At 49.3% G+C, this 27,960-nt stretch overlaps 1 protein-coding gene across 1 annotated transcript in view; it reads left to right on the top strand.

Annotated features, from left to right (window-relative positions):
* Positions 1 to 26,324, top strand: part of LOC106595813 (NT-3 growth factor receptor) — a 141,157-nt gene extending 114,833 nt beyond the window's left edge. The window contains exons 14-17 of the mRNA XM_045708728.1: positions 7,840 to 8,048; positions 12,664 to 12,889; positions 17,283 to 17,441; positions 26,066 to 26,324. Of these exons, the coding sequence (XP_045564684.1) occupies positions 7,840 to 8,048; positions 12,664 to 12,889; positions 17,283 to 17,441; positions 26,066 to 26,218 (747 nt within the window). The 3' untranslated portion in view covers positions 26,219 to 26,324. The remainder of the gene's footprint in view (positions 1 to 7,839; positions 8,049 to 12,663; positions 12,890 to 17,282; positions 17,442 to 26,065) is intronic.
* The last annotated feature ends 1,636 nt before the right edge of the window (positions 26,325 to 27,960 follow it).

Here is a 27,960-nt window from a genome sequence, read left to right as displayed (position 1 = left end):
GGGGTCAGACCAGCCCTGTGTTCCAGCTATAAGGGGTCAGACCAGCCCTGTGTTCCAGCTATAAGGGGTCAGACCAGCCCTGTGTTCCAGCTATAAGGGGTCAGACCAGCCCTGTGTTCCAGCTATAAGGGGTCAGACCAGCCCTGTGTTCCAGCTATAAGGGTCAGACCAGCCCTGTGTTCCAGCTATAAGGGTCAGACCAGCCCCTGTGTTCCAGCTATAAGGGGTCAGACCAGCCCCTGTGTTCCAGCTATAAGGGGTCAGACCAGCCCTGTGTTCCAGCTATAAGGGGTCAGACCAGCCCTGTGTTCCAGCTATAAGGGGTCAGACCAGCCCTGTGTTCCAGCTATAAGGGGTCAGACCAGCCCTGTGTTCCAGCTATAAGGGGTCAGACCAGCCCTGTGTTCCAGCTATAAGGGACATACAAGCCCTGTGTTCCAGCTATAAGGGGTCAGACCAGCCCTGTGTTCCAGCTATAAGGGGTCAGACCAGCCCTGTGTTCCAGCTATAAGGGTCAGACCAGCCCTGTGTTCCAGCTATAAGGGGTCAGACCAGCCCTGTGTTCCAGCTATAAGGGGTCAGACCAGCCCTGTGTTCCAGCTATAAGGGTCAGACCAGCCCTGTGTTCCAGCTATAAGGGGTCAGACCAGCCCTGTGTTCCAGCTATAAGGGTCAGACCAGCCCTGTGTTCCAGCTATAAGGGGTCAGACCAGCCCTGTGTTCCAGCTATAAGGGTTCAGACCAGCCCTGGGTCATAACATTCCTTGAGCTTGGATCTTGTAGTTTGAAGAATTACGCAGGAAGAATGGTTAACGTTGTTCAGATGTGGAAAACTAAGTATAATATATATATTATATATTATAAGTCTGTAGTGGTTGTATGATGGCTTACATTCATGATTTGAAACCATGAGAAACTAGACTCGATGGGGAGATACAGGACAGGAGAACTCTCTAGAACGAAGACACCTTTAGAAACTAGACTCGATGGGGAGATACAGGACAGGAGAACTCTCTAGAACGAAGACACCTTTAGAAACTAGACTCAATGGGGAGATACAGGACAGGAGAACTCTCTAGAACGAAGACACCTTTAGAAACTAGACTCGATGGGGAGATACAGGACAGGAGAACTCTCTAGAACGAAGACACCTTGAGAAACTAGACTCGATGGGGAGATACAGGACAGGAGAACACCCTAGAACGAAGACACCTTTAGAAACTAGACTCGATGGGGAGATACAGGACAGGAGAACTCTCTAGAACGAAGACACTAATCCTACTTGGTCTTAAATTGGCAGCATCCTATTTTCATATCTTCTCAAAATGACATGCTTTAGAAACATGCTTCAGAAACAAAAATGAATGTAATTATTAAGAGAAATGACTTGCATATCTAAATTATATTACACAGCATTTAATACATATCGTCATAACCCAATATAGCCTGTTAAAATCTGAATATAGAGAGAAACCATGGTAACCTATAGGTCCTGTAGAGAGGAAGCATGGTAACCTATAGGAAGCATGTTAACCTATAGGAAGCATGGTAACCTATAGGAAGCATGGTAACCTATAGGCCCTGTAGAGAGGAAGCATGGTAACCTATAGGAAGCATGGTAACCTATAGGCCCTGCAGAGAGGAAGCATGGTAACCTATAGGAAGCATGGTAACCTATAGGAAGCATGGTAACCTATAGGCCCTGTAGAGAGGAAGCATGGTAACCTATAGGAAGCATGGTAACCTATAGGCCCTGCAGAGAGGAAGCATGGTAACCTATAGGAAGCATGGTAACCTATAGGAAGCATGGTAACCTATAGGCCCTGTAGAGAGGAAGCATGGTAACCTATAGGCCCTGTAGAGAGGAAGCATGGTAACCTATAGGAAGCATGGTAACCTATAGGCCCTGTAAAGAGGAAGCATGGTAACCTATAGGAAGCATGGTAACCTATAGGCCCTGTAAAGAGGAAGCATGGTAACCTATAGGCCCTGTAGAGAGGAAGCATGGTAACCTATAGGAAGCATGGTAACCTATAGGAAGCATGGTAACCTATAGGAAGCATGGTAACCTATAGGCCCTGTAGAGAGGAAGCATGGTAACCTATAGGAAGCATGGTAACCTATAGGAAGCATGGTAACCTATAGGCCCTGTAGAGAGGAAGCATGGTAACCTATAGGAAGCATGGTAACCTATAGGAAGCATGGTAACCTATAGGAAGCATGGTAACCTATAGGCCCTATAGAGAGGAAGCATGGTAACCTATAGGCCCTGTAGAGAGGAAGCATGGTAACCTATAGGCCCTGTAGAGAGGAAGCATGGTAACCTATAGGCCCTGTAGAGAGGAAGCATGGTAACCTATAGGAAGCATGGTAACCTATAGGCCCTGTAGAGAGGAAGCATGGTAACCTATAGGCCCTGTAGAGAGGAAGCATGGTAACCTATAGGCCCTGTAGAGAGGAAGCATGGTAACCTATAGGAAGCATGGTAACCTATAGGAAGCATGGTAACCTATAGGAAGCATGGTAACCTATAGGCCCTATAGAGAGGAAGCATGGTAACCTATAGGCCCTGTAGAGAGGAAGCATTGTAACCTATAGGCCCTGTAGAGAGGAAGCATGGTAACCTATAGGCCCTGTAGAGAAGAAGCATGGTAACCTATAGGAAGCATGGTAACCTATAGGAAGCATGGTAACCTATAGGCCCTGTAGAGAGGAAGCATGGTAACCTATAGGAAGCATGGTAACCTATAGGAAGCATGGTAACCTATAGGAAGCATGGTAACCTATAGGCCCTGTAGAGAGGAAGCATGGTAACCTATAGGAAGCATGGTAACCTATAGGAAGCATGGTAACCTATAGGCCCTGTAGAGAGGAAGCATGGTAACCTATAGGAAGCATGGTAACCTATAGGAAGCATGGTAACCTATAGGCCATGTAGAGAGGAAGCATGGTAACCTATAAGAAGCATGGTAACCTATAGGAAGCATGGTAACCTATAGGAAGCATGGTAACCTATAGGCCCTGTAGAGAGGAAGCATGGTAACCTATAGGAGGCATGGTAACCTATAGGAAGCATGGTAACCTATAGGCCCTGTAGAGAGGAAGCATGGTAACCTATAGGAAGCATGGTAACCTATAGGCCCTGTAGAGAGGAAGCATGGTAACCTATAGGCCCTGTAGAGAGGAAGCATGGTAACCTATAGGAAGCATGGTAACCTATAGGCCCTGTAAAGAGGAAGCATGGTAACCTATAGGCCCTGTAGAGAGGAAGCATGGTAACCTATAGGCCCTGTAGAGAGGAAGCATGGTATCCTATAGGAAGCATGGTAACCTATAGGAAGCATGGTAACCTATAGGCCCTGTAGATAGGAAGCATGGTAACCTATAGGCCCTGTAGAGAGGAAGCATGGTAACCTATAGGAAGCATGGTAACCTATAGGAAGCATGGTAACCTATAGGAAGCATGGTAACCTATAGGAAGCATGGTAACCTATAGGCCCTGTAGAGAGGAAGCATGGTAACCTATAGGCCCTGTAGAGAGGAAGCATGGTAACCTATAGGCCCTGTAGAGAGGAAGCATGGTAACCTATAGGAAGCATGGTAACCTATAGGAAGCATGGTAACCTATAGGCCCTGTAGAGAGGAAGCATGGTAACCTATAGGAAGCATGGTAACCTATAGGCCCTGTAAAGAGGAAGCATGGTAACCTATAGGCCCTGTAGAGAGGAAGCATGGTAACCTATAGGCCCTGTAGAGAGGAAGCATGGTATCCTATAGGAAGCATGGTAACCTATAGGAAGCATGGTAACCTATAGGAAGCATGGTAACCTATAGGCCCTGTAGAGAGGAAGCATGGTAACCTATAGGCCCTGTAGAGAGGAAGCATGGTAACCTATAGGAAGCATGGTAACCTATAGGAAGCATGGTAACCTATATTAAGCATGGTAACCTATAGGCCCTGTAGAGAGGAAGCATGGTAACCTATAGGCCCTGTAGAGAGGAAGCATGGTAACCTATAGGAAGCATGGTAACCTATAGGAAGCATGGTAACCTATAGGCCCTGTAGAGAGGAAGCATGGTAACCTATAGGAAGCATGGTAACCTATAGGAAGCATGGTAACCTATAGGAAGCATGGTAACCTATAGGCCCTGTAGAGAGGTAGCATGGTAACCTATAGGAAGCATGGTAACCTATAGGAAGCATGGTAACCTATAGGCCCTGTAGAGAGGAAGCATGGTAACCTATAGGAAGCATGGTAACCTATAGGAAGCATGGTAACCTATAGGAAGCATGGTAACCTATAGGCCCTGTAGAGAGGAAGCATGGTAACCTATAGGAGGCATGGTAACCTATAGGAAGCATGGTAACCTATAGGCCCTGTAGAGAGGAAGCATGGTAACCTATAGGAAGCATGGTAACCTATAGGCCCTGTAGAGAGGAAGCATGGTAACCTATAGGCCCTGTAGAGAGGAAGCATGGTAACCTATAGGAAGCATGGTAACCTATAGGCCCTGTAAAGAGGAAGCATGGTAACCTATAGGCCCTGTAGAGAGGAAGCATGGTAACCTATAGGCCCTGTAGAGAGGAAGCATGGTATCCTATAGGAAGCATGGTAACCTATAGGAAGCATGGTAACCTATAGGAAGCATGGTAACCTATAGGCCCTGTAGAGAGGAAGCATGGTAACCTATAGGCCCTGTAGAGAGGAAGCATGGTAACCTATAGGAAGCATGGTAACCTATAGGAAGCATGGTAACCTATAGGCCCTGTAGAGAGGAAGCATGGTAACCTATAGGAAGCATGGTAACCTATAGGCCCTGTAGAAAGGAAGCATGGTAACCTATAGGAAGCATGGTAACCTATAGGAAGCATGGTAACCTATAGGAAGCATGGTAACCTATAGGAAGCATGGTAACCTACAGGTCTTGTCTGAACCCAATGCATTTGAAAACTACACCATGTGGACATTCTGTTCGTCCCCAGAGAAAGTTAGCGTTGGACCCTGGCGTGTTTCATATGCAGCCATGTGGTCGTGGGTCATTTCCTGGGCTTTGATTGACGTACGCAAAGCTGGACTAGTTTATAAAAGATGTCTGACTGAATAAAGTTGATCTCACAGCCAGCTGGACGAGTTTATAAAAGATGTCTATCTGACTGAATAAAATGTAACTCGTGTATCCTCTACATTCATTAATCAGACACCGTAGCTATATGTCCATGGGGTCACATCCGGACAAACAAACTCTAGATCTCAGATGTATTTTTGTCAATATTTAGTCCATGAGGACTTGCCAGACAGTGATGTTAAAGTGAGGGACTCGTCAGTAACCTCCTGAATCTCATCGGTAAGAGAGATGTTAATTTCGCTCCCTAATTTGCATACTAGTATGCTTTTTTTTGTGGCAATTATTAGCAGATTAAATTAATAAAATATCACCGCAGGATCAGTAGGTGGTCTAGTGGAGAGATAGTTTCACTGTGGTCCGTCGGCAGCGTAGCCTAGTGGTTAGAGCGTTGGACTAGTAACCGAAAGGTTGCAAGTTCAAATCCCTGAACTGACAAAGTAAAAAAACTGTTGTTCTGCCCCTAAACAAGGCAGTTTAACCCACTGTTCCTAGGCCGTCATTGTAAAATAAGAATTTGTTCTTAACGGACTTGCCTAGTTAAATAAATATATATTAAATAAAGGTTAAAAAATAAAATATGATAAAAGAAAACAGATTAAATATCGCCGTCTGATGAAACTAACACGTTTATGAGAAAATGGTTTTTAATCCCCCTGTTAGAGTTTGATAGTTTGCAGGGTTGAAAATACTAACTTAGCGTTACAATATCCCAGAGGACACCAAAATAGAGCTTGTTCTGCAAAACAAATCGGGGAAGAGGTTGGGAGTCTGTTGTGTCGTCGGAAAAGAATGATGTCTGTTTACATTTAAACACCTTCATCTTCCTCCATCTCCATTGGAATAGAATATGAAACAGAATATTACTTTATGTCAACGAACTGAAACGAACCTTCCCTTCTCACCCATCTGTTTCCGAGCACTCTGAGTTATTATGTTGGAATGACGCCCAGGAAACAAACATTTACTTAGTGTGTGTCCACAATTGCGCCCTATTCACTGTGTAGTGCACTACATTTGACCAGGGTCCATAGGGGCTCTAGGAAAAAAAAATAGTGCACTATAAAGGGATTAGGATACCATTGTGGATACACTACACTAAGTAAAATGTTTCTCCTCTGGGTCCAGGACAGTTTGGTTAGTGGAGTCGCCAGAACACTGTGACCTTGCTGTCTGGTATTACCGGTCCAGGACAGTACCAGAACACTGTGACCTCGCTGTCTGGTATTACCGGTCCAGGACAGTACCAGAACACTGTGACCTCGCTGTCTGGTATTACCGGTCCAGGACAGTACCAGAACACTGTGACCTGGCTGTCTGGTATTACCGGTCCAGGACAGTACCAGAACACTGTGACCTGGCTGTCTGGTATTACCGGTCCAGGACAGTACCAGAACACTGTGACCTCGCTGTCTGGTATTACCGGTCCAGGACAGTACCAGAACACTGTGACCTGGCTGTCTGGTATTACCGGTCCAGGACAGTACCAGAACACTGTGACCTGGCTGTCTGGTATTACCGGTCCAGGACAGTACCAGAACACTGTGACCTGGCTGTCTGGTATTACCGGTCCAGGACAGTACCAGAACACTGTGACCTCGCTGTCTGGTATTACCGGTCCAGGACAGTACCAGAACACTGTGACCTGTCTGTGTGGTATTACCGGTCCAGGACAGTACCAGAACACTGTGACCTCGCTGTCTGGTATTACCGGTCCAGGACAGTACCAGAACACTGTGACCTCGCTGTCTGGTATTACCGGTCCAGGACAGTACCAGAACACTGTGACCTGGCTGTCTGCAGACAGGTGATGCTTTACAATAAAGCCAGTGGGGGTGTGGTTCGTGGCCAATATACCACGGCTAAGGGCTGTTTTTAAGCACGATGCAACGTGGAGTGCCTGGACACAGCTCTTAGCTGTTGTATATTGGCCATATATCACAAACCCCCGAGGTGCCTTATTGCTATTATAAACTGGTTTCCAAAGTAATTAATTAATTACAACAGTAAACATGAATGATGTGGTTTACGGTCTGATATACCAACGCTGTCAGCCAATCAGCATTAAGGGCTCGAACCACCCAGTTTATAATATACTGTTTTATTACCAGTCAGAATGGATGGCAGTAAACTGGGCAGTATATATTACATGGAAGGCAGTACCAGTCAGAATAGATGGCAGTATATATTACATGAAAGGCAGTACCAGTCAGAATAGATGGCAGTATATATTACATGAAAGGCAGTACCAGTCAGAATAGATGGCAGTATATATTACATGAAAGGCAGTACCAGTCAGAATAGATGGCAGTATATATTACATGGAAGGCAGTACCAGTCAGAATAGATGGGGCAGTATATATTACATGAAAGGCAGTACCAGTCAGAATAGATGGCAGTATATATTACATGAAAGGCAGTACCAGTCAGAATAGATGGCAGTATATATTACATGAAAGGCAGTACCAGTCAGAATAGATGGCAGTATATATTACATGAAAGGCAGTACCAGTCAGAATAGATGGCAGTATACTGGGCAGTAATATTACCAACAGTAAACCAACCTCCTCTCTGGGTCCCAGACCTCGAAGGAACCCGACCTGTCTTTTGTCTATAAGCCTGTCTGATATCAATGTGTTTACTACTACAGTAGTACCAGCGGTAAACAAACACTACTTCTCTCTCTCTCTCTCTCTCTCTCTCTCTCGTCCACAGACCCTGAAACCGACAGCGTGTCCTTCCGGGTCCCAGAGCCCGAAGGAACCCGACCTGTCGGCCAGAAGAGACTTCCAGAGGGAAGCAGAGCTGCTCACCAACCTCCAGCACCAACACATTGTTAAGTTCTATGGGGTCTGTGTGGACGGGGATCCCCTCATCATGGTGTTTGAGTACATGAAGCATGGAGACCTCAACAGGTTCCTCAGGTAATGGTAGAGGAACATATGTCGGGATTTTGTTTTTTTGGGGGGAGGAGGGGTCTAAAGCTCATTTCCTGTATTTTTACACAATCCAACATGCCGTCTCTATTTAGAACCAAAAGAAAGCAAAATGTCCACAGTTATCAGCTACGTAAGAGATGAAACTCCTCTGTCTCTCCTCCTCTGTCTCTACTCCTCTGTCTCTACTCCTCCTCCTCTGTCTCTCCTCCTCCTCTGTCTCTCCTCCTCCTCCTCTGTCTCTACTCCCCTTCTGTCTCTACTCCTCCTCTGTCTCTGCTCCTCCTCCTCTGTCTCTCCTCCTCTGTCTCTGCTCCTCCTCCTCTGTCTCTACTCCTCCTCTACTCCACAGTTATCAAGCTACGTAAGAGATGAAACTCCTCTGTCTCTACTCCTCTGTCTCTACTCCTCCTCCTCTGTCTCTACTCCTCCTCTGTCTCTCCTCCTCCTCTGTCTCTACTCCTCCTCCTCTGTCTCTACTCCTCCTCTGTCTCTCCTCCTCCTCTGTCTCTCCTCCTCTGTCTCTACTCTTCCTCCTCTGTCTCTCCTCCTCCTCTGTCTCTCCTCCTCCTCCTCTGTCTCTCCTCCTCCTCCTCTGTCTCTCCTCCTCTGTCTCTCCTCCTCCTCCTCTGTCTCTCCTCCTCTGTCTCTACTCCTCCTCCTCTGTCTCTACTCCTCCTCCTCTGTCTCTACTCCTCCTCTGTCGCTACTCCTCTGTCTCTACTCCCCCTCTGTCTCTACTCCTCTGTCTCTACTCCTCCTCCTCTGTCTCTGCTCCTCCTCCTCTGTCTCTTCTCCTCCTCTGTCTCTACTCCTCTGTCTCTACTCCTCCTCTGTCTCTCCTCCTCCTCTGTCTCTCCTCCTCCTCTGTCTCTACTCCTCCTCCTCTGTCTCTACTCCTCTGTCTCTACTCCTCCTCCTCTGTCTCTACTCCTCCTCCTCTGTCTCTACTCCTCTGTCTCTACTCCTCCTCCTCTGTCTCTCCTCCTCCTCTGTCTCTACTCCTCTGTCTCTACTCCTCCTCTGTCTCTACTCCTCCTCCTCTGTCTCTACTCCTCCTCTGTCTCTATTCCTCCTCTGTCTCTACTCCTCCTCCTCTGTCGCTACTCCTCTGTCTCTACTCCTCCTCCTCTGTCTCTCCTCCTCCTCTGTCTCTACTCCTCCTCTGTCTCTACTCCTCCTCTGTCTCTACTCCTCCTCCTCTGTCTCTACTCCTCCTCCTCTGTCTCTACTCCTCCTCCTCTGTCTCTACTCCTCCTCTGTCTCTGCTCCTCCTCTGTCTCTCCTCCTCCTCTGTCTCTCCTCCTCCTCTGTCTCTACTCCTCCTCTGTCTCTCCTCCTCCTCTGTCTCTCCTCCTCCTCTGTCTCTACTCCTCCTCTGTCTCTACTCCCCCTCTGTCTCTCCTCCTCCTCTGTCTCTCCTCCTCCTCTGTCTCTACTCCTCCTCTGTCTCTACTCCTCCTCTGTCTCTACTCCCCCTCTGTCTCTCCTCCTCCTCTGTCTCTACTCCTCCTCTGTCTCTACTCCTCCTCTGTCTCTCCTCCTCCTCTGTCTCTACTCCTCCTCTGTCTCTACTCCTCCTCTGTCTCTACTCCTCCTCTGTCTCTACTCCCCCTCTGTCTCTCCTCCTCCTCTGTCTCTCCTCCTCCTCTGTCTCTACTCCTCCTCTGTCTCTACTCCTCCTCTGTCTCTCCTCCTCCTCTGTCTCTACTCCTCCTCTGTCTCTCCTCCTCCTCTCTCTACTCCTCCTCTGTCTCTACTCCTCCTCTGTCTCTACTCCTCCTCTGTCTCTCCTCCTCCTCTGTCTCTACTCCTCCTCTGTCTCTACTCCTCCTCTGTCTCTACTCCTCCTCTGTCTCTGCTCCTCCTCTGTCTCTGCTCCTCCTCTGTCTCTCCTCCTCCTCTGTCTCTCCTCCTCTGTCTCTGTCTCCTCTGTCTCTCCTCCTCCTCTGTCTCTCCTCCTCTGTCTCTCCTCCTCCTCTGTCTCTCCTCCTCCTCTGTCTCTCCTCCTCCTCTGTCTCTCCTCCTCCTCTGTCTCTACTCCTCCTCTGTCTCTCCTCCTCCTCTGTCTCCACTCCTCCTCTGTCTCCACTCCTCCTCCTCTGTCTCTCCTCCTCCTCTGTCTCTCCTCCTCCTCTGTCTCTACTCCTCCTCCTCTGTCTCTCCTCCTCCTCTGTCTCTACTCCTCCTCCTCTGTCTCTCCTCCTCCTCTGTCTCTCCTCCTCCTCTGTCGCTACTCCTCTGTCTCTACTCCCCCTCTGTCTCTACTCCTCTGTCTCTACTCCTCCTCCTCTGTCTCTGCTCCTCCTCCTCTGTCTCTTCTCCTCCTCTGTCTCTACTCCTCTGTCTCTACTCCTCCTCTGTCTCTCCTCCTCCTCTGTCTCTCCTCCTCCTCTGTCTCTACTCCTCCTCCTCTGTCTCTACTCCTCTGTCTCTACTCCTCCTCCTCTGTCTCTACTCCTCCTCCTCTGTCTCTACTCCTCTGTCTCTACTCCTCCTCCTCTGTCTCTCCTCCTCCTCTGTCTCTACTCCTCTGTCTCTACTCCTCCTCTGTCTCTACTCCTCCTCCTCTGTCTCTACTCCTCCTCTGTCTCTATTCCTCCTCTGTCTCTACTCCTCCTCTGTCGCTACTCCTCTGTCTCTACTCCTCCTCCTCTGTCTCTCCTCCTCCTCTGTCTCTACTCCTCCTCTGTCTCTACTCCTCCTCTGTCTCTACTCCTCTGTCTCTACTCCTCCTCCTCTGTCTCTACTCCTCCTCCTCTGTCTCTACTCCTCCTCTGTCTCTACTCCTCCTCCTCTGTCTCTACTCCTCCTCTGTCTCTGCTCCTCCTCTGTCTCTCCTCCTCCTCTGTCTCTCCTCCTCCTCTGTCTCTCCTCCTCCTCTGTCTCTACTCCTCCTCTGTCTCTACTCCTCCTCTGTCTCTACTCCTCCTCTGTCTCTACTCCTCCTCTGTCTCTACTCCCCCTCTGTCTCTCCTCCTCCTCTGTCTCTACTCCTCCTCTGTCTCTACTCCTCCTCTGTCTCTACTCCTCCTCTCTCTACTCCTCTGTCTCTACTCCTCCTCTGTCTCTCCTCCTCCTCTGTCTCTACTCCTCCTCTGTCTCTACTCCTCCTCTGTCTCTGCTCCTCCTCTGTCTCTACTCCTCCTCTGTCTCTACTCCTCCTCTGTCTCTACTCCTCCTCTGTCTCTGCTCCTCCTCTGTCTCTGCTCCTCCTCTGTCTCTGCTCCTCCTCTGTCTCTGCTCCTCCTCTGTCTCTCCTCCTCCTCTGTCTCTCCTCCTCTGTCTCTGCTCCTCCTCTGTCTCTCCTCCTCCTCTGTCTCTCCTCCTCTGTCTCTCCTCCTCCTCTGTCTCTCCTCCTCCTCTGTCTCTCCTCCTCCTCTGTCTCTCCTCCTCCTCTGTCTCTACTCCTCCTCTGTCTCTCCTCCTCCTCTGTCTCCACTCCTCCTCTGTCTCCACTCCTCCTCCTCTGTCTCTACTCCTCCTCTGTCTCTACTCCTCCTCTGTCTCTACTCCTCCTCCTCTGTCTCTCCTCCTCCTCTGTCTCTACTCCTCCTCCTCTGTCTCTCCTCCTCCTCTGTCTCTCCTCCTCCTCTGTCTCTACTCCTCCTCTGTCTCTACTCCTCCTCTGTCTCTCCTCCTCCTCTGTCTCTCCTCCTCCTCTGTCTCTCCTCCTCCTCTGTCTCTACTCCTCTGTCTCTCCTCCTCCTCTGTCTCTACTCCTCCTCTGTCTCTCCTCCTCCTCTGTCTCTCCTCCTCCTCTGTCTCTACTCCTCCTCTGTCTCTACTCCTCTGTCTCTACTCCTCCTCTGTCTCTCCTCCTCCTCTGTCTCTCCTCCTCCTCTGTCTCTCTACTCCTCTGTCTCTCCTCCTCCTCTGTCTCTCCTCCTCCTCTGTCTCTCCTCCTCCTCTGTCTCTCCTCCTCCTCTGTTCTGTTTCTCGTCGGTCGTGTAATTTTACTACGTCTCTGCCCCTCTTTAGATTCCGTAGTCCAGATTCCATGATCCTTTTTACCACTTCCTGTCTAGTTCATACGTTTCATGACTTCCTGCTCTAGTTTAGACAGTTTCTACGTCTCTCGTCGTCCCCTACAGACTGTATAGATGAATGTTAATGTTTCTACGTCTCTCTCTCTCTCCAGAGTCCACGGTCCAGATGGTCGTCCCCTACAGACTGTATAGATGAATGTTAATGTTTCTACGTCTCTCTCTCTCTCCAGAGTCCACGGTCCAGATGGTCGTCCCCTACAGACTGTATAGATGAATGTTAATGTTTCTACGTCTCTCTCTCTCTCCAGAGTCCACGGTCCAGATGGTCGTCCCCTACAGACTGTATAGATGAATGTTAATGTTTCTACGTCTCTCTCTCTCTCCAGAGTCCACGGTCCAGATGGTTGTCCCCTACAGACTGTATAGATGAATGTTAATGTTTCTACGTCTCTCTCTCTCTCCAGAGTCCACGGTCCAGATGGTTGTCCCCTACAGACTGTATAGATGAATGTTAATGTTTCTACGTCTCTCTCTCTCTCCAGAGTCCACGGTCCAGATGGTCGTCCCCTACAGACTGTATAGATGAATGTTAATGTTTCTACGTCTCTCTCCAGAGTCCACGGTCCAGATGGTCGTCCCCTACAGACTGACGGAGAGCTGAGTCTGTCCCAGATGTTACACATCGCTACCCAGATCTCAGCCGGCATTGTGTACCTGGACTCCCAGCACTTTGTCCACAGAGACCTGGCCACCAGGAACTGTCTAGTGGGCAACGGGCTGTTGGTAAAGATAGGAGACTTCGGGATGTCCAGAGACATCTACAGCACAGACTACTACAGGGTAAGGACTCATGTATGGATGGACTATAGCGTTGCAGTATTCAAGCGAATTTACAAACAATTCGAAGGCTGGCGGTAGCCCCGTTGGACTCAAAGATTTGATCATTTATGAACATCTGTAACTGCCATTTCCTTTAATCTAGAGCAAAAAACATGTCCTCATATGATAAGAGGTGAACACAGTGGGGCAGTCCTCGAGGTGGCGTCGTGGCCCTCTCTACTGTTACTGTTTCACTTTGGGGAATTTCTGTTCTTCCCAACAACCTCATGAACGCGTGAGAGAGACATCTGAAATGTGTATATATATATATATATATATCAGTTTTTGTTATTCCACCTTTTATTTAACCAGGTAGGCCAGTTGAGAACAAGTCCTTTATTTAACCAGGTAGGCCTGTTGAGAACATGTTCTCATTTCCAGCTGCGACCTGGCCAAGATAAAGCAAAGCAGTGCAGTATTCTCAGTGTGTGGTGCCGGTAACAACTTTGCTCAAGTCATCTTTTAAATGCATCAGGACCATGAAAAGGGCATCAGGATATATACAGAGCCTTCAGAAAGTATTCAGACCCCTTGACTTTTTCTACATTTTGTTACGTTGCAGCCTCATTCTGAAGTGGATTCAGATATGTGTTTTCCTCTTCAACTTCCACACAATACCCCTTAATGACATCACAATACCCCTTAATGACATCACAATACCCCTTAATGACATCACAATACCCCTTAATGACATCACAATACCCCTTAATGACATCACAATACCCCTTAATGACATCACAATACCCCTTAATGACATCACAATACCCCATAATGAGGATAATTACATCTGCAGTTATATGGATATTTAATGATAATGTAGTTATGAGGATAATTACAACTACAGTTATATGGATATTTAATGATAATGTGTTTATGAGGATAATTACATCTGCAGTTATCTTGATATTTAATGATAATGTGTTTATGAGGATAATTACATCCCTCCAATGGTGCTTGAGGGAGTAGCAGAAACTATAATGGTGCTGGAGGGAGTAGCAGAAACTATAATGGTGCTGGAGGGAGTAGCAGAAACTATAATGGTGCTGGGGGGATGAACAGAAACTATAATGGTGCTGGAGGGAGTAGCAGAAACTATAATGGTGCTGGAGGGAGTAGCAGAAACTATAATGGTGCTGGAGGGAGTAGCAGAAACTATAATGGTGCTGGAGGGAGTAGCAGAAACTATAATGGTGCTGGAGGGAGTAGCAGAAACTATAATGGTGCTGGAGGGAGTAGCAGAAACTATAATGGTGCTGGGGGGATGAACAGAAACTATAATGGTGCTGGAGGGAGTAGCAGAAACTATAATGGTGCTGGAGGGAGTAGCAGAAACTATAATGGTGCTGGAGGGAGTAGCAGAAACTATAATGGTGCTGGAAGGAGTAGCAGAAACTATAATGGTGCTGGAGGGAATAGCAGAAACTATAATGGTGCTGGAGGGAGTAGCAGAAACTATAATGGTGCTGGGGGGATGAACAGAAACTATAATGGTGCTGGAGGGAATAGCAGCAACTATAATGGTGCTGGAGGGAGTAGCAGAAACTATAATGGTGCTGGAGGGAGTAGCAGAAACTATAATGGTGCTGGAGGGAGTAGCAGAAACTATAATGGTGCTGGGGGGAGTAGCAGAAACTATAATGGTGCTGGAGGGAGTAGCAGAAACTATAATGGTGCTGGGGGATGAGCAGAAACTATAATGGTGCTGGAGGTAGTAGCAGAAACTATAATGGTGCTGGAGGGAATAGCAGAAACTATAATGGTGCTGGAAGGAGTAGCAGAAACTATAATGGTGCTGGAGGGAGTAGCAGAAACTATAATGGTGCTGGAGGGAGTAGCAGAAACTATAATGGTGCTGGAGGGAGTAGCAGAAACTATAATGGTGCTGGGGGATGAACAGAAACTATAATGGTGCTGGAGGTAATAGCAGAAACTATAATGGTGCTGGAGGGAATAGCAGAAACTATAATGGTGCTGGAAGGAGTAGCAGAAACTATAATGGTGCTGGAGGGAGTAGCAGAAACTATAATGGTGCTGGAGGGAGTAGCAGAAACTATAATGGTGCTGGAGGGAGTAGCAGAAACTATAATGGTGCTGGAGGGAGTAGCAGAAACTATAATGGTGCTGGGGGGATGAACAGAAACTATAATGGTGCTGGAGGGAATAGCAGAAACTATAATGGTGCTGGAGGGAGTAGCAGAAACTATAATGGTGCTGGAGGGAGGAGCAGAAACTATAATGGTGCTGGAGGGAATAGCAGAAACTATAATGGTGCTGGAGGGAATAGCAGAAGCTATAATGGTGCTGGAGGGATTTTGGTGCTAGAGGTTATAGCAGAAACTATATTGGTGCTGGAGGGGTTTTGGTGCTGGAGGTTATAGCAGAAACTATATTGGTGCTGGAGGGGTTTTGGTGCTGGATGAAAAAGCAGAAACTATGAAGGTGCTGGAGGGAATTGAGCCCTGTGGGATGCAAATATAAACATAATGATTCTCTACGCTGCGTCAGTTAGCCTTTAACTGCACTGGGCTAAACCAGGACCGCACAGAGTGTTTCTGGGTAGTCACGCTGCGTCAGTTAGCCTTTAACTGCACTGGGCTAAACCAGGACCGCACAGAGTGTTTCTGGGTAGTCACGCTGCGTCAGTTAGCCTTTAACTGCACTGGGCTAAACCAGGACCGCACAGAGTGTTTCTGGGTGTTTTCAACACTAAATACATTTGCCAAGAAGGTTAATTTTTACGTGGAGAATCTTTTTAAGGGTAAAATTGACTCCAACCAAACACGACGTAATCTAAGACAGAGAGGGATGCAGTTCAATCACCGTCCAAAAATAAACAGATTGTGGTAAAAATAAAGCAGACAAAGGTGGCGATACGGTAGTGAGGAATAAAGACAGAAGCCCACCGTCAATTAGACAATGATGAACTCTACCAATCTCTTATCTTCAACCTTACAGAGGACCTAAAAAACTGAATTGAAAGGGATCCTCACAGGAAGCTAAGGAGAACGGCTACATTTCAGCCAATGAGTTTGGGTTTATTTTCAATGGCAGTAAGGCTTCTTTGTCATCTTCTTCTAGAACCCTAGAAGGACTGTTTTCCTGTCATCAGTGGCCTGGTAAAGAAAAATCAGTATCTCAATGCATTATCAGTTTAAATAGTCAGGACCGGGATTACAGCAGTAACATCAGTCTTGTTGATGCTGTCAGGACCGGGATTACAGCAGTAACATCAGTCTTGTTGATGCTGTCAGGACCGGGATTACAGCAGTAACATCAGTCTTGTTGATGCTGTCAGGACCGGGATTACAGCAGTAACATCAGTCTTGTTGATGCTGTCAGGACCGGGATTACAACAGTAGCATCAGTCTTGTTGATGCTGTCAGGACCGGGATTACAGCAGTAACATCAGTCTTGTTGATGCTGTCAGGACCGGGATTACAGCAGTAACATCAGTCTTGTTGATGCTGTCAGGACCGGGATTACAGCAGTAACATCAGTCTTGTTGATGCTGTCAGGACCGGGATTACAGCAGTAACATCAGTCTTGTTGATGCTGTCAGGACCGGGATTACAGCAGTAACATCAGTCTTGTTGATGCTGTCAGGACCGGGATTACAGCAGTAACATCAGTCTTGTTGATGCTGTCAGGACCGGGATTACAGCAGTAACATCAGTCTTGTTGATGCTGTCAGGACCGGGATTACAGCAGTAACATCAGTCTTGTTGATGCTGTCAGGACCGGGATTACAGCAGTAACATCAGTCTTGTTGATGCTGTCAGGACCGGGATTACAGCAGTAACATCAGTCTTGTTGATGCTGTCAGGACCGGGATTACAGCAGTAACATCAGTCTTGTTGATGCTGTCAGGACCGGGATTACAGCAGTAACATCAGTCTTGTTGATGCGACGTCACATAAAAACTCTCAATACATAACTAATGTCTTCCTGTCTTCCTGTTTCAGGTCAGAGGTCACACCGTGCTGTACTAATGTCTTCCTGTCTTCCTGTTTCAGGTCAGAGGTCACACTGTGCTGTACTAATGTCTTCCTGTCTTCCTGTTTCAGGTCAGAGGTCACACCGTGCTGTACTAATGTCTTCCTGTTTCAGGTCGGAGGTCACACCGTGTTGTACTAATGTCTTCCTGTTTCAGGTCAGAGGTCACACCGTGCTGAACTGATGTCTTTCTGTTAACCTGTTTCAGGTCAGAGGTCACACCGCGCTGTACTAATGTCTTCCTGTTAACCTGTTTCAGGTCGGAGGTCACACCGCGCTGTACTAATGTCTTCCTGTTAACCTGTTTCAGGTCGGAGGTCACACCGTGATGTACTGATGTCTTCCTGTCTTCCTGTTTCAGGTCGGAGTTCACACCATGTTGCCGATCCGCTGGATGCCCCCTGAGAGCATCATGTACAGAAAGTTCACAGCAGAAAGTGACGTTTGGAGCTTCGGAGTCATCCTCTGGGAGATCTTCACCTATGGGGAACAGCCGTGGTTTCAGCTGGCCAACCACGAGGTATTCTGGACCACCAGCACCTTGACTGCCTCCCATAGGGCTCTGGTCAAGAGTACTGGACCACCAGCACCACAGGACTCTGGTCAAGAGCAGTGGACTATATAACACCACATTTAGGAGCACCCCTAGTACCACTAACTACCTGTAGGAGCACCCCTAGTACCACCACTAACTACTTGTAGGAGCACCCCTCGTACCACTAACTACCTGTAGGAGCGCCCCTAGTACCACCACTAACTACCTGTAGGAGCACCCCTAGTACCATCACTAACTACTTGTAGGAGCACCCCTCGTACCACTAACTACCTGTAGGAGCACCCCTAGTACCACCACTAACTACCTGTAGGAGCACCCCTAGTACCACCACTAACTACCTGTAGGAGCACCCCTAGTACCACCACTAACTACCTGTAGGAGCACCCCTAGTACCACTAACTACCTGTAGGAGCACCCCTAGTACCATCACTAACTACTTGTAGGAGCACCCCTCGTACCACTAACTACCTGTAGGAGCACCCCTAGTACCACCACTAACTACCTGTAGGAGCACCCCTAGTACCACCACTAACTACCTGTAGGAGCACCCCTAGTACCACCACTAACTACCTGTAGGAGCACCCCTAGTACCACCACTAACTACCTGTAGGAGCACCCCTAGTACCACCACTAACTACCTGTAGGAGCACCCCTAGTACCACTAACTACCTGTAGGAGCACCCCTAGTACCACCACTAACTACCTGTAGGAGCACCCCTAGTACCACCACTAACTACCTGTAGGAGCACCCCTAGTACCACTAACTACCTGTAGGAGCACCCCTAGTACCACCACTAACTACCTGTAGGAGCACCCCTAGTACCACCACTAACTACCTGTAGGAGCACCCCTAGTACCACCACTAACTACCTGTAGGAGCACCCCTAGTACCACCACTAACTACCTGTAGGAGCACCCCTAGTACCATCACTAACTACCTGTAGGAGCACCCCTAGTACCACCACTAACTACCTGTAGGAGCACCCCTAGTACCACCACTAACTACCTGTAGGAGCACCCCTAGTACCACCACTAACTACCTGTAGGGAGCACCCCTAGTACCACCACTAACTACCTGTAGGAGCACCCCTAGTACCACCACTAACTACCTGTAGGAGCACCCCTAGTACCACCACTAACTACCTGTAGGAGCACCCCTAGTACCACCACTAACTACCTGTAGGAGCACCCCTAGTACCACCACTAACTACCTGTAGGAGCACCCCTAGTACCACCACTAACTACCTGTAGGAGCACCCCTAGTACCACCACTAACTACCTGTAGGAGCACCCCTAGTACCACCACTAACTACCTGTAGGAGCACCCCTAGTACCACCACTAACTACCTGTAGGAGCACCCCTAGTACCACCACTAACTACCTGTAGGAGCACCCCTAGTACCACCACTAACTACCTGTAGGAGCACCCCTAGTACCACCACTAACTACCTGTAGGAGCACCCCTAGTACCACCACTAACTACCTGTAGGAGCACCCCTAGTACCACCACTAACTACCTGTAGGAGCACCCCTAGTACCACCACTAACTACCTGTAGGAGCACCCCTAGTACCACCACTAACTACCTGTAGGAGCACCCCTAGTACCACCACTAACTACCTGTAGGAGCACCCCTAGTACCACCACTAACTACCTGTAGGAGCACCCCTAGTACCACCACTAACTACCTGTAGGAGCACCCCTAGTACCACCACTAACTACCTGTAGGAGCACCCCTAGTACCACCACTAACTACCTGTAGGAGCACCCCTAGTACCACCACTAACTACCTGTAGGAGCACCCCTAGTACCACCACTAACTACCTGTAGGAGCACCCCTAGTACCACCACTAACTACCTGTAGGAGCACCCCTAGTACCACCACTAACTACCTGTAGGAGCACCCCTAGTACCACCACTAACTACCTGTAGGAGCACCCCTAGTACCACCACTAACTACCTGTAGGAGCACCCCTAGTACCACCACTAACTACCTGTAGGAGCACCCCTAGTACCACCACTAACTACCTGTAGGAGCACCCCTAGTACCACCACTAACTACCTGTAGGAGCACCCCTAGTACCACCACTAACTACCTGTAGGAGCACCCCTAGTACCACCACTAACTACCTGTAGGAGCACCCCTAGTACCACCACTAACTACCTGTAGGAGCACCCCTAGTACCACCACTAACTACCTGTAGGAGCACCCCTAGTACCACCACTAACTACCTGTAGGAGCACCCCTAGTACCACCACTAACTACCTGTAGGAGCACCCCTAGTACCACCACTAACTACCTGTAGGAGCACCCCTAGTACCACCACTAACTACCTGTAGGAGCACCCCTAGTACCACCACTAACTACCTGTAGGAGCACCCCTAGTACCACCACTAACTACCTGTAGGAGCACCCCTAGTACCACCACTAACTACCTGTAGGAGCACCCCTAGTACCACCACTAACTACCTGTAGGAGCACCCCTAGTACCACCACTAACTACCTGTAGGAGCACCCCTAGTACCACCACTAACTACCTGTAGGAGCACCCCTAGTACCACCACTAACTACCTGTAGGAGCACCCCTAGTACCACCACTAACTACCTGTAGGAGCACCCCTAGTACCACCACTAACTACCTGTAGGAGCACCCCTAGTACCACCACTAACTACCTGTAGGAGCACCCCTAGTACCACCACTAACTACCTGTAGGAGCACCCCTAGTACCACCACTAACTACCTGTAGGAGCACCCCTAGTACCACCACTAACTACCTGTAGGAGCACCCCTAGTACCACCACTAACTACCTGTAGGAGCACCCCTAGTACCACCACTAACTACCTGTAGGAGCACCCCTAGTACCACCACTAACTACCTGTAGGAGCACCCCTAGTACCACCACTAACTACCTGTAGGAGCACCCCTAGTACCACCACTAACTACCTGTAGGAGCACCCCTAGTACCACCACTAACTACCTGTAGGAGCACCCCTAGTACCACCACTAACTACCTGTAGGAGCACCCCTAGTACCACCACTAACTACCTGTAGGAGCACCCCTAGTACCACCACTAACTACCTGTAGGAGCACCCCTAGTACCACCACTAACTACCTGTAGGAGCACCCCTAGTACCACCACTAACTACCTGTAGGAGCACCCCTAGTACCACCACTAACTACCTGTAGGAGCACCCCTAGTACCACCACTAACTACCTGTAGGAGCACCCCTAGTACCACCACTAACTACCTGTAGGAGCACCCCTAGTACCACCACTAACTACCTGTAGGAGCACCCCTAGTACCACCACTAACTACCTGTAGGAGCACCCCTAGTACCACCACTAACTACCTGTAGGAGCACCCCTAGTACCACCACTAACTACCTGTAGGAGCACCCCTAGTACCACCACTAACTACCTGTAGGAGCACCCCTAGTACCACCACTAACTACCTGTAGGAGCACCCCTAGTACCACCACTAACTACCTGTAGGAGCACCCCTAGTACCACCACTAACTACCTGTAGGAGCACCCCTAGTACCACCACTAACTACCTGTAGGAGCACCCCTAGTACCACCACTAACTACCTGTAGGAGCACCCCTAGTACCACCACTAACTACCTGTAGGAGCACCCCTAGTACCACCACTAACTACCTGTAGGAGCACCCCTAGTACCACCACTAACTACCTGTAGGAGCACCCCTAGTACCACCACTAACTACCTGTAGGAGCACCCCTAGTACCACCACTAACTACCTGTAGGAGCACCCCTAGTACCACCACTAACTACCTGTAGGAGCACCCCTAGTACCACCACTAACTACCTGTAGGAGCACCCCTAGTACCACCACTAACTACCTGTAGGAGCACCCCTAGTACCACCACTAACTACCTGTAGGAGCACCCCTAGTACCACCACTAACTACCTGTAGGAGCACCCCTAGTACCACCACTAACTACCTGTAGGAGCACCCCTAGTACCACCACTAACTACCTGTAGGAGCACCCCTAGTACCACCACTAACTACCTGTAGGAGCACCCCTAGTACCACCACTAACTACCTGTAGGAGCACCCCTAGTACCACCACTAACTACCTGTAGGAGCACCCCTAGTACCACCACTAACTACCTGTAGGAGCACCCCTAGTACCACCACTAACTACCTGTAGGAGCACCCCTAGTACCACCACTAACTACCTGTAGGAGCACCCCTAGTACCACCACTAACTACCTGTAGGAGCACCCCTAGTACCACCACTAACTACCTGTAGGAGCACCCCTAGTACCACCACTAACTACCTGTAGGAGCACCCCTAGTACCACCACTAACTACCTGTAGGAGCACCCCTAGTACCACCACTAACTACCTGTAGGAGCACCCCTAGTACCACCACTAACTACCTGTAGGAGCACCCCTAGTACCACCACTAACTACCTGTAGGAGCACCCCTAGTACCACCACTAACTACCTGTAGGAGCACCCCTAGTACCACCACTAACTACCTGTAGGAGCACCCCTAGTACCACCACTAACTACCTGTAGGAGCACCCTAGTACCACCACTAACTACCTGTAGGAGCACCCCTAGTACCACCACTAACTACCTGTAGGAGCACCCCTAGTACCACCACTAACTACCTGTAGGAGCACCCCTAGTACCACCACTAACTACCTGTAGGAGCACCCCTAGTACCACCACTAACTACCTGTAGGAGCACCCCTAGTACCACCACTAACTACCTGTAGGAGCACCCCTAGTACCACCACTAACTACCTGTAGGAGCACCCCTAGTACCACCACTAACTACCTGTAGGAGCACCCCTAGTACCACCACTAACTACCTGTAGGAGCACCCCTAGTACCACCACTAACTACCTGTAGGAGCACCCCTAGTACCACCACTAACTACCTGTAGGAGCACCCCTAGTACCACCACTAACTACCTGTAGGAGCACCCCTAGTACCACCACTAACTACCTGTAGGAGCACCCCTAGTACCACCACTAACTACCTGTAGGAGCACCCTAGTACCACCACTAACTACCTGTAGGAGCACCCCTAGTACCACCACTAACTACCTGTAGGAGCACCCCTAGTACCACCACTAACTACCTGTAGGAGCACCCCTAGTACCACCACTAACTACCTGTAGGAGCACCCCTAGTACCACCACTAACTACCTGTAGGAGCACCCTAGTACCACCACTAACTACCTGTAGGAGCACCCCTAGTACCACCACTAACTACCTGTAGGAGCACCCCTAGTACCACCACTAACTACCTGTAGGAGCACCCCTAGTACCACCACTAACTACCTGTAGGAGCACCCCTAGTACCACCACTAACTACCTGTAGGAGCACCCCTAGTACCACCACTAACTACCTGTAGGAGCACCCCTAGTACCACCACTAACTACCTGTAGGAGCACCCCTAGTACCACCACTAACTACCTGTAGGAGCACCCCTAGTACCACCACTAACTACCTGTAGGAGCACCCCTAGTACCACCACTAACTACCTGTAGGAGCACCCCTAGTACCACCACTAACTACCTGTAGGAGCACCCCTAGTACCACCACTAACTACCTGTAGGAGCACCCCTAGTACCACCACTAACTACCTGTAGGAGCACCCCTAGTACCACCACTAACTACCTGTAGGAGCACCCCTAGTACCACCACTAACTACCTGTAGGAGCACCCCTAGTACCACCACTAACTACCTGTAGGAGCACCCCTAGTACCACCACTAACTACCTGTAGGAGCACCCCTAGTACCACCACTAACTACCTGTAGGAGCACCCCTAGTACCACCACTAACTACCTGTAGGAGCACCCCTAGTACCACCACTAACTACCTGTAGGAGCACCCCTAGTACCACCACTAACTACCTGTAGGAGCACCCCTAGTACCACCACTAACTACCTGTAGGAGCACCCCTAGTACCACCACTAACTACCTGTAGGAGCACCCCTAGTACCACCACTAACTACCTGTAGGAGCACCCCTAGTACCACCACTAACTACCTGTAGGAGCACCCCTAGTACCACCACTAACTACCTGTAGGAGCACCCCTAGTACCACCACTAACTACCTGTAGGAGCACCCCTAGTACCACCACTAACTACCTGTAGGAGCACCCCTAGTACCACCACTAACTACCTGTAGGAGCACCCCTAGTACCACCACTAACTACCTGTAGGAGCACCCCTAGTACCACCACTAACTACCTGTAGGAGCACCCCTAGTACCACCACTAACTACCTGTAGGAGCACCCCTAGTACCACCACTAACTACCTGTAGGAGCACCCCTAGTACCACCACTAACTACCTGTAGGAGCACCCCTAGTACCACCACTAACTACCTGTAGGAGCACCCCTAGTACCACCACTAACTACCTGTAGGAGCACCCCTAGTACCACCACTAACTACCTGTAGGAGCACCCCTAGTACCACCACTAACTACCTGTAGGAGCACCCCTAGTACCACCACTAACTACCTGTAGGAGCACCCCTAGTACCACCACTAACTACCTGTAGGAGCACCCCTAGTACCACCACTAACTACCTGTAGGAGCACCCCTAGTACCACCACTAACTACCTGTAGGAGCACCCCTAGTACCACCACTAACTACCTGTAGGAGCACCCCTAGTACCACCACTAACTACCTGTAGGAGCACCCCTAGTACCACCACTAACTACCTGTAGGAGCACCCCTAGTACCACCACTAACTACCTGTAGGAGCACCCCTAGTACCACCACTAACTACCTGTAGGAGCACCCCTAGTACCACCACTAACTACCTGTAGGAGCACCCCCAGTACCACCACTAACTACCTGTAGGAGCACCCCTAGTACCACCACTAACTACCTGTAGGAGCACCCCTAGTACCACCACTAACTACCTGTAGGAGCACCCCTAGTACCACCACTAACTAACTGTAGGAGCACCCCTAGTACCACCACTAACTACCTGTAGGAGCACCCCTAGTACCACCACTAACTACCTGTAGGAGCACCCCTAGTACCACCACTAACTACCTGTAGGAGCACCCCTAGTACCACCACTAACTACCTGTAGGAGCACCCCTAGTACCACCACTAACTACCTGTAGGAGCACCCCTAGTACCACTAACTACCTGTAGGAGCACCCCTAGTACCACCACTAACTACCTGTAGGAGCACCCCTAGTACCACCACTAACTACCTGTAGGAGCACCCCTAGTACCACTAACTACCTGTAGGAGCACCCCTAGTACCACTAACTACCTGTAGGAGCACCCCTGAGGCCCGGCCCACCTCTTCCCCTTCCTGAGGCCCGGCCCACCTCTTCCTCTTCCTGAGGCCCGGCCCACCTCTTCCTTTTCCTGAGGCCCGGCCCACCTCTCTGTGATGATTTATTGATGCAGTATTACAGAACTCCCAGGGGGAGGGGTAATCAATGGAATTCAATTAATATTACTCTTACAAAGCCAGTGTATTATTACAATCAAACAGCCCTTAGGAAATAACCTTCAAGGGGGCTCATTCCCCTCGTATATCCTGCACTTGAAGTGTCAATATTTTCAGGGAAATTGATATTCCCCACATTTCTAGAAAGAAATATTAACCTGTAGTCAGTGGGAACATTTGAGTGTTTTGGAACCAGAATGTATATAGTGTAAAAACTGTTGTACAATACTCACTACATCCTCTATCTATCTGTCTCTCTGTCTTACTGACCCCTACACCCTAACCCCTACACCCTAACCCCTAACCCCTACACCCTAACCCCTACACCCTAACCCCTACACCCTGACCCCTACACTCTAACCCCTACACCCTAACCCCTAACCCCCACACCCTAACCCCTACACCCTAACCCCTACACCCTAACCCCTACACCCTAACCCCTACACCCTGACCCCTAACCCCTACACCCTAACCCCTACACCCTGACCACTACACCCTAACCCCTACACCCTGACCCCTACACCCTAACCCCTCCACCCTAACCCCTACACCCTAACCCCTAACCCCTACACCTTAACCCCTAAACCCTGACCCCTACACCCTAACCCCTCCACCCTAACCCCTACACCCTAACCCCTGACCCCTACACCCTAACCCCTACACCCTAACCCCTACACCCTGACCCCTACACCCTAACCACTACACCCTAACCCCTCCACCCTAACCCCTCCACCCTAACCCCTAACCCCTACACCCTAACCCCTAACCCCTACACCCTAACCCCTACACCCTAACCCCTACACCCTAACCCCTCCTCTCTGTATGACTGACCCCTCCACCCTAACCCCTACACCCTAACCCCTCCTCTCTCTGTCTCTCTGTTTGACTGACCCCTAACCCCTACACCCTAACCCCTCCACCCTAACCCCTCCTCTCTGTTTGACTGACCCCTACACCCTAACCCCTCCACCCTAACCCCTACACCCTAACCCCTACACCCTAACCCCTCCTCTCTGTTTGACTGACCCCTACACCCTAACCCCTCCACCCTAACCCCTCCACCCTAACCCCTACACCCTAATCCCTACACCCTAACCCCTCCTGTCTCTGTCCTCTTCAGGTCATAGAGTGTTTAACACAGGGCCGGGTCCTGGACAAGCCGAGGGTTTGTCCCAAGGAGGTGTATGACCTGATGCTGGGGTGCTGGCAGAGAGATCCACAGCAGAGATTAAACATCAAGGACATTCAGCTCTACCTGGACGGAGTGAGGTGATGTTCACCCTAGACACTCGCCTTCGATCAGTTTTGGGGACGGGAAGCTGATTGGGGACGGGAAGCTGATTGGGGACGGGGAAGCTGATTGGGGACGGGGAAGCTGATTGGGGACGGGAAGCTGATTGGGGACGGGAGGCTGATTGGGGAGGGGAAGCTGATTGGGGACGGGAAGCTGATTGGGGACGGGACGGGAAGCTGATTGGGGAGGGGAAGCTGATTGGGGACGGGACGGGAAGCTGATTGGGGACGGGAAACTGATTGGGGACGGGAAGCTGATTGGGGACGGGAAGCTGATTGGGGACGGGAAGCTGATTGGGGACGGGAAGCTGATTGGGGACGGGAAGCTGATTGAGGACGGGAAGCTGATTGGGGACGGGAAGCTGATTGGGGACGGGACGGGAAGCTGATTGGGGACGGGAAGCTGATTGGGGACGGGAAGCTGATTGGGGACGGGAAGCTGATTGGGGACGGGAAGCTGATTGGGGACGGGAAGCTGATCCTAGACCTGTACCTTAAGGGGAAACTTTACCTTGGAGTTTAACTAGGCTAAAATCGTCTGGATGTAAATGCTTGTTGGACAGATGGACTGATAGACAACCGTTACCGAGGAAATAACCGAACTTCCTGTTCCTTCCTGTTCCTCGCTGTCAACAGAACCTAACCGAACTTCCTGTTCCTCACTGTCAACAGAACCTAACCGAACTTCCTGTTCCTCACTGTCAACAGAACCTAACCGAACTTCCTGTTCCTCACTGTCAACAGAACCTAACCGAACTTCCTGTTCCTCACTGTCAACAGAACCTAACTGAACTTCCTGTTCCTTACTGTTCCTCACTGTCAACAGAACCTAACCGAACTTCCTGTTCCTTCCTGTTCCTCACTGTCAACAGAACCTAACTGAACTTCCTGTTCCTCGCTGTCAACAGAACCTACACATTTGGGAAGGACTCAAGTGCCTGATAAACTTTTTTTCCATATACTGAATAAAAGTATTAAAAAAACAAACGTTTACATTTTGTTTCCTGATACAGTGGACACACCTGGTCAGTCTGTCGTAGTGGAAAGGTGTTCCTAATGTTCTGTCCACTCAGTGTATATACAGTGCATTCAGAAAGTATTCAGAAACCTTGACTGTTTCAACATTTTGTTACGTTACAGCCTTATTCTAAAATTGATAAAATATATATTTTTCCTCATCAATCTACACACAGTACCCTATAATGATAAAGCGAAAACAGGTTTTTAGAATTCTTTGTAAATGTATTAAAAATACAAAACAGAAATACCTTATTTACATAAGTATTCAGACCGTTTGCTATGAGACTCGAAAAAGAGCTCAGGTGCATCCTGTTTTCATTGATCATCCTTGATGTTTCCACAACTTGATTGGAGTCCACCTGTGGTAAATTCAATTGGTTGGACATGATTTGGAAAGGCACACACCTGTCTATATAAGGTCCCACAGTTGACAGGGCATATCAGAGCAAAAACTAAGCCATGAGGTCGAAGTAGTTGTCCATAGAGCTCCAAGACAGGATTGTGTCGAGGCACAGATCTGGGGAAGGGTACCAAAACATTTCTGCAGCATCGAAGGTCCCCAAGAACACAGAGGCCTCCATCATTCTTAAATGGAAGAAGTTTGGAACCACCAAGACTCTTCCTAGAGCTGGCCGCCCGACCAAACTGAACAATCGGGGAGAAGGGCCTTGCTCAGGGAGGTGACCATGAAACCGATGGTCA

This window comes from Salmo salar, chromosome ssa26 (assembly GCF_905237065.1).
Source record: "Salmo salar chromosome ssa26, Ssal_v3.1, whole genome shotgun sequence".
Lineage (NCBI taxonomy): Eukaryota > Metazoa > Chordata > Actinopteri > Salmoniformes > Salmonidae > Salmo > Salmo salar.
This window is presented reverse-complemented; position numbering and strand designations above follow the sequence as displayed.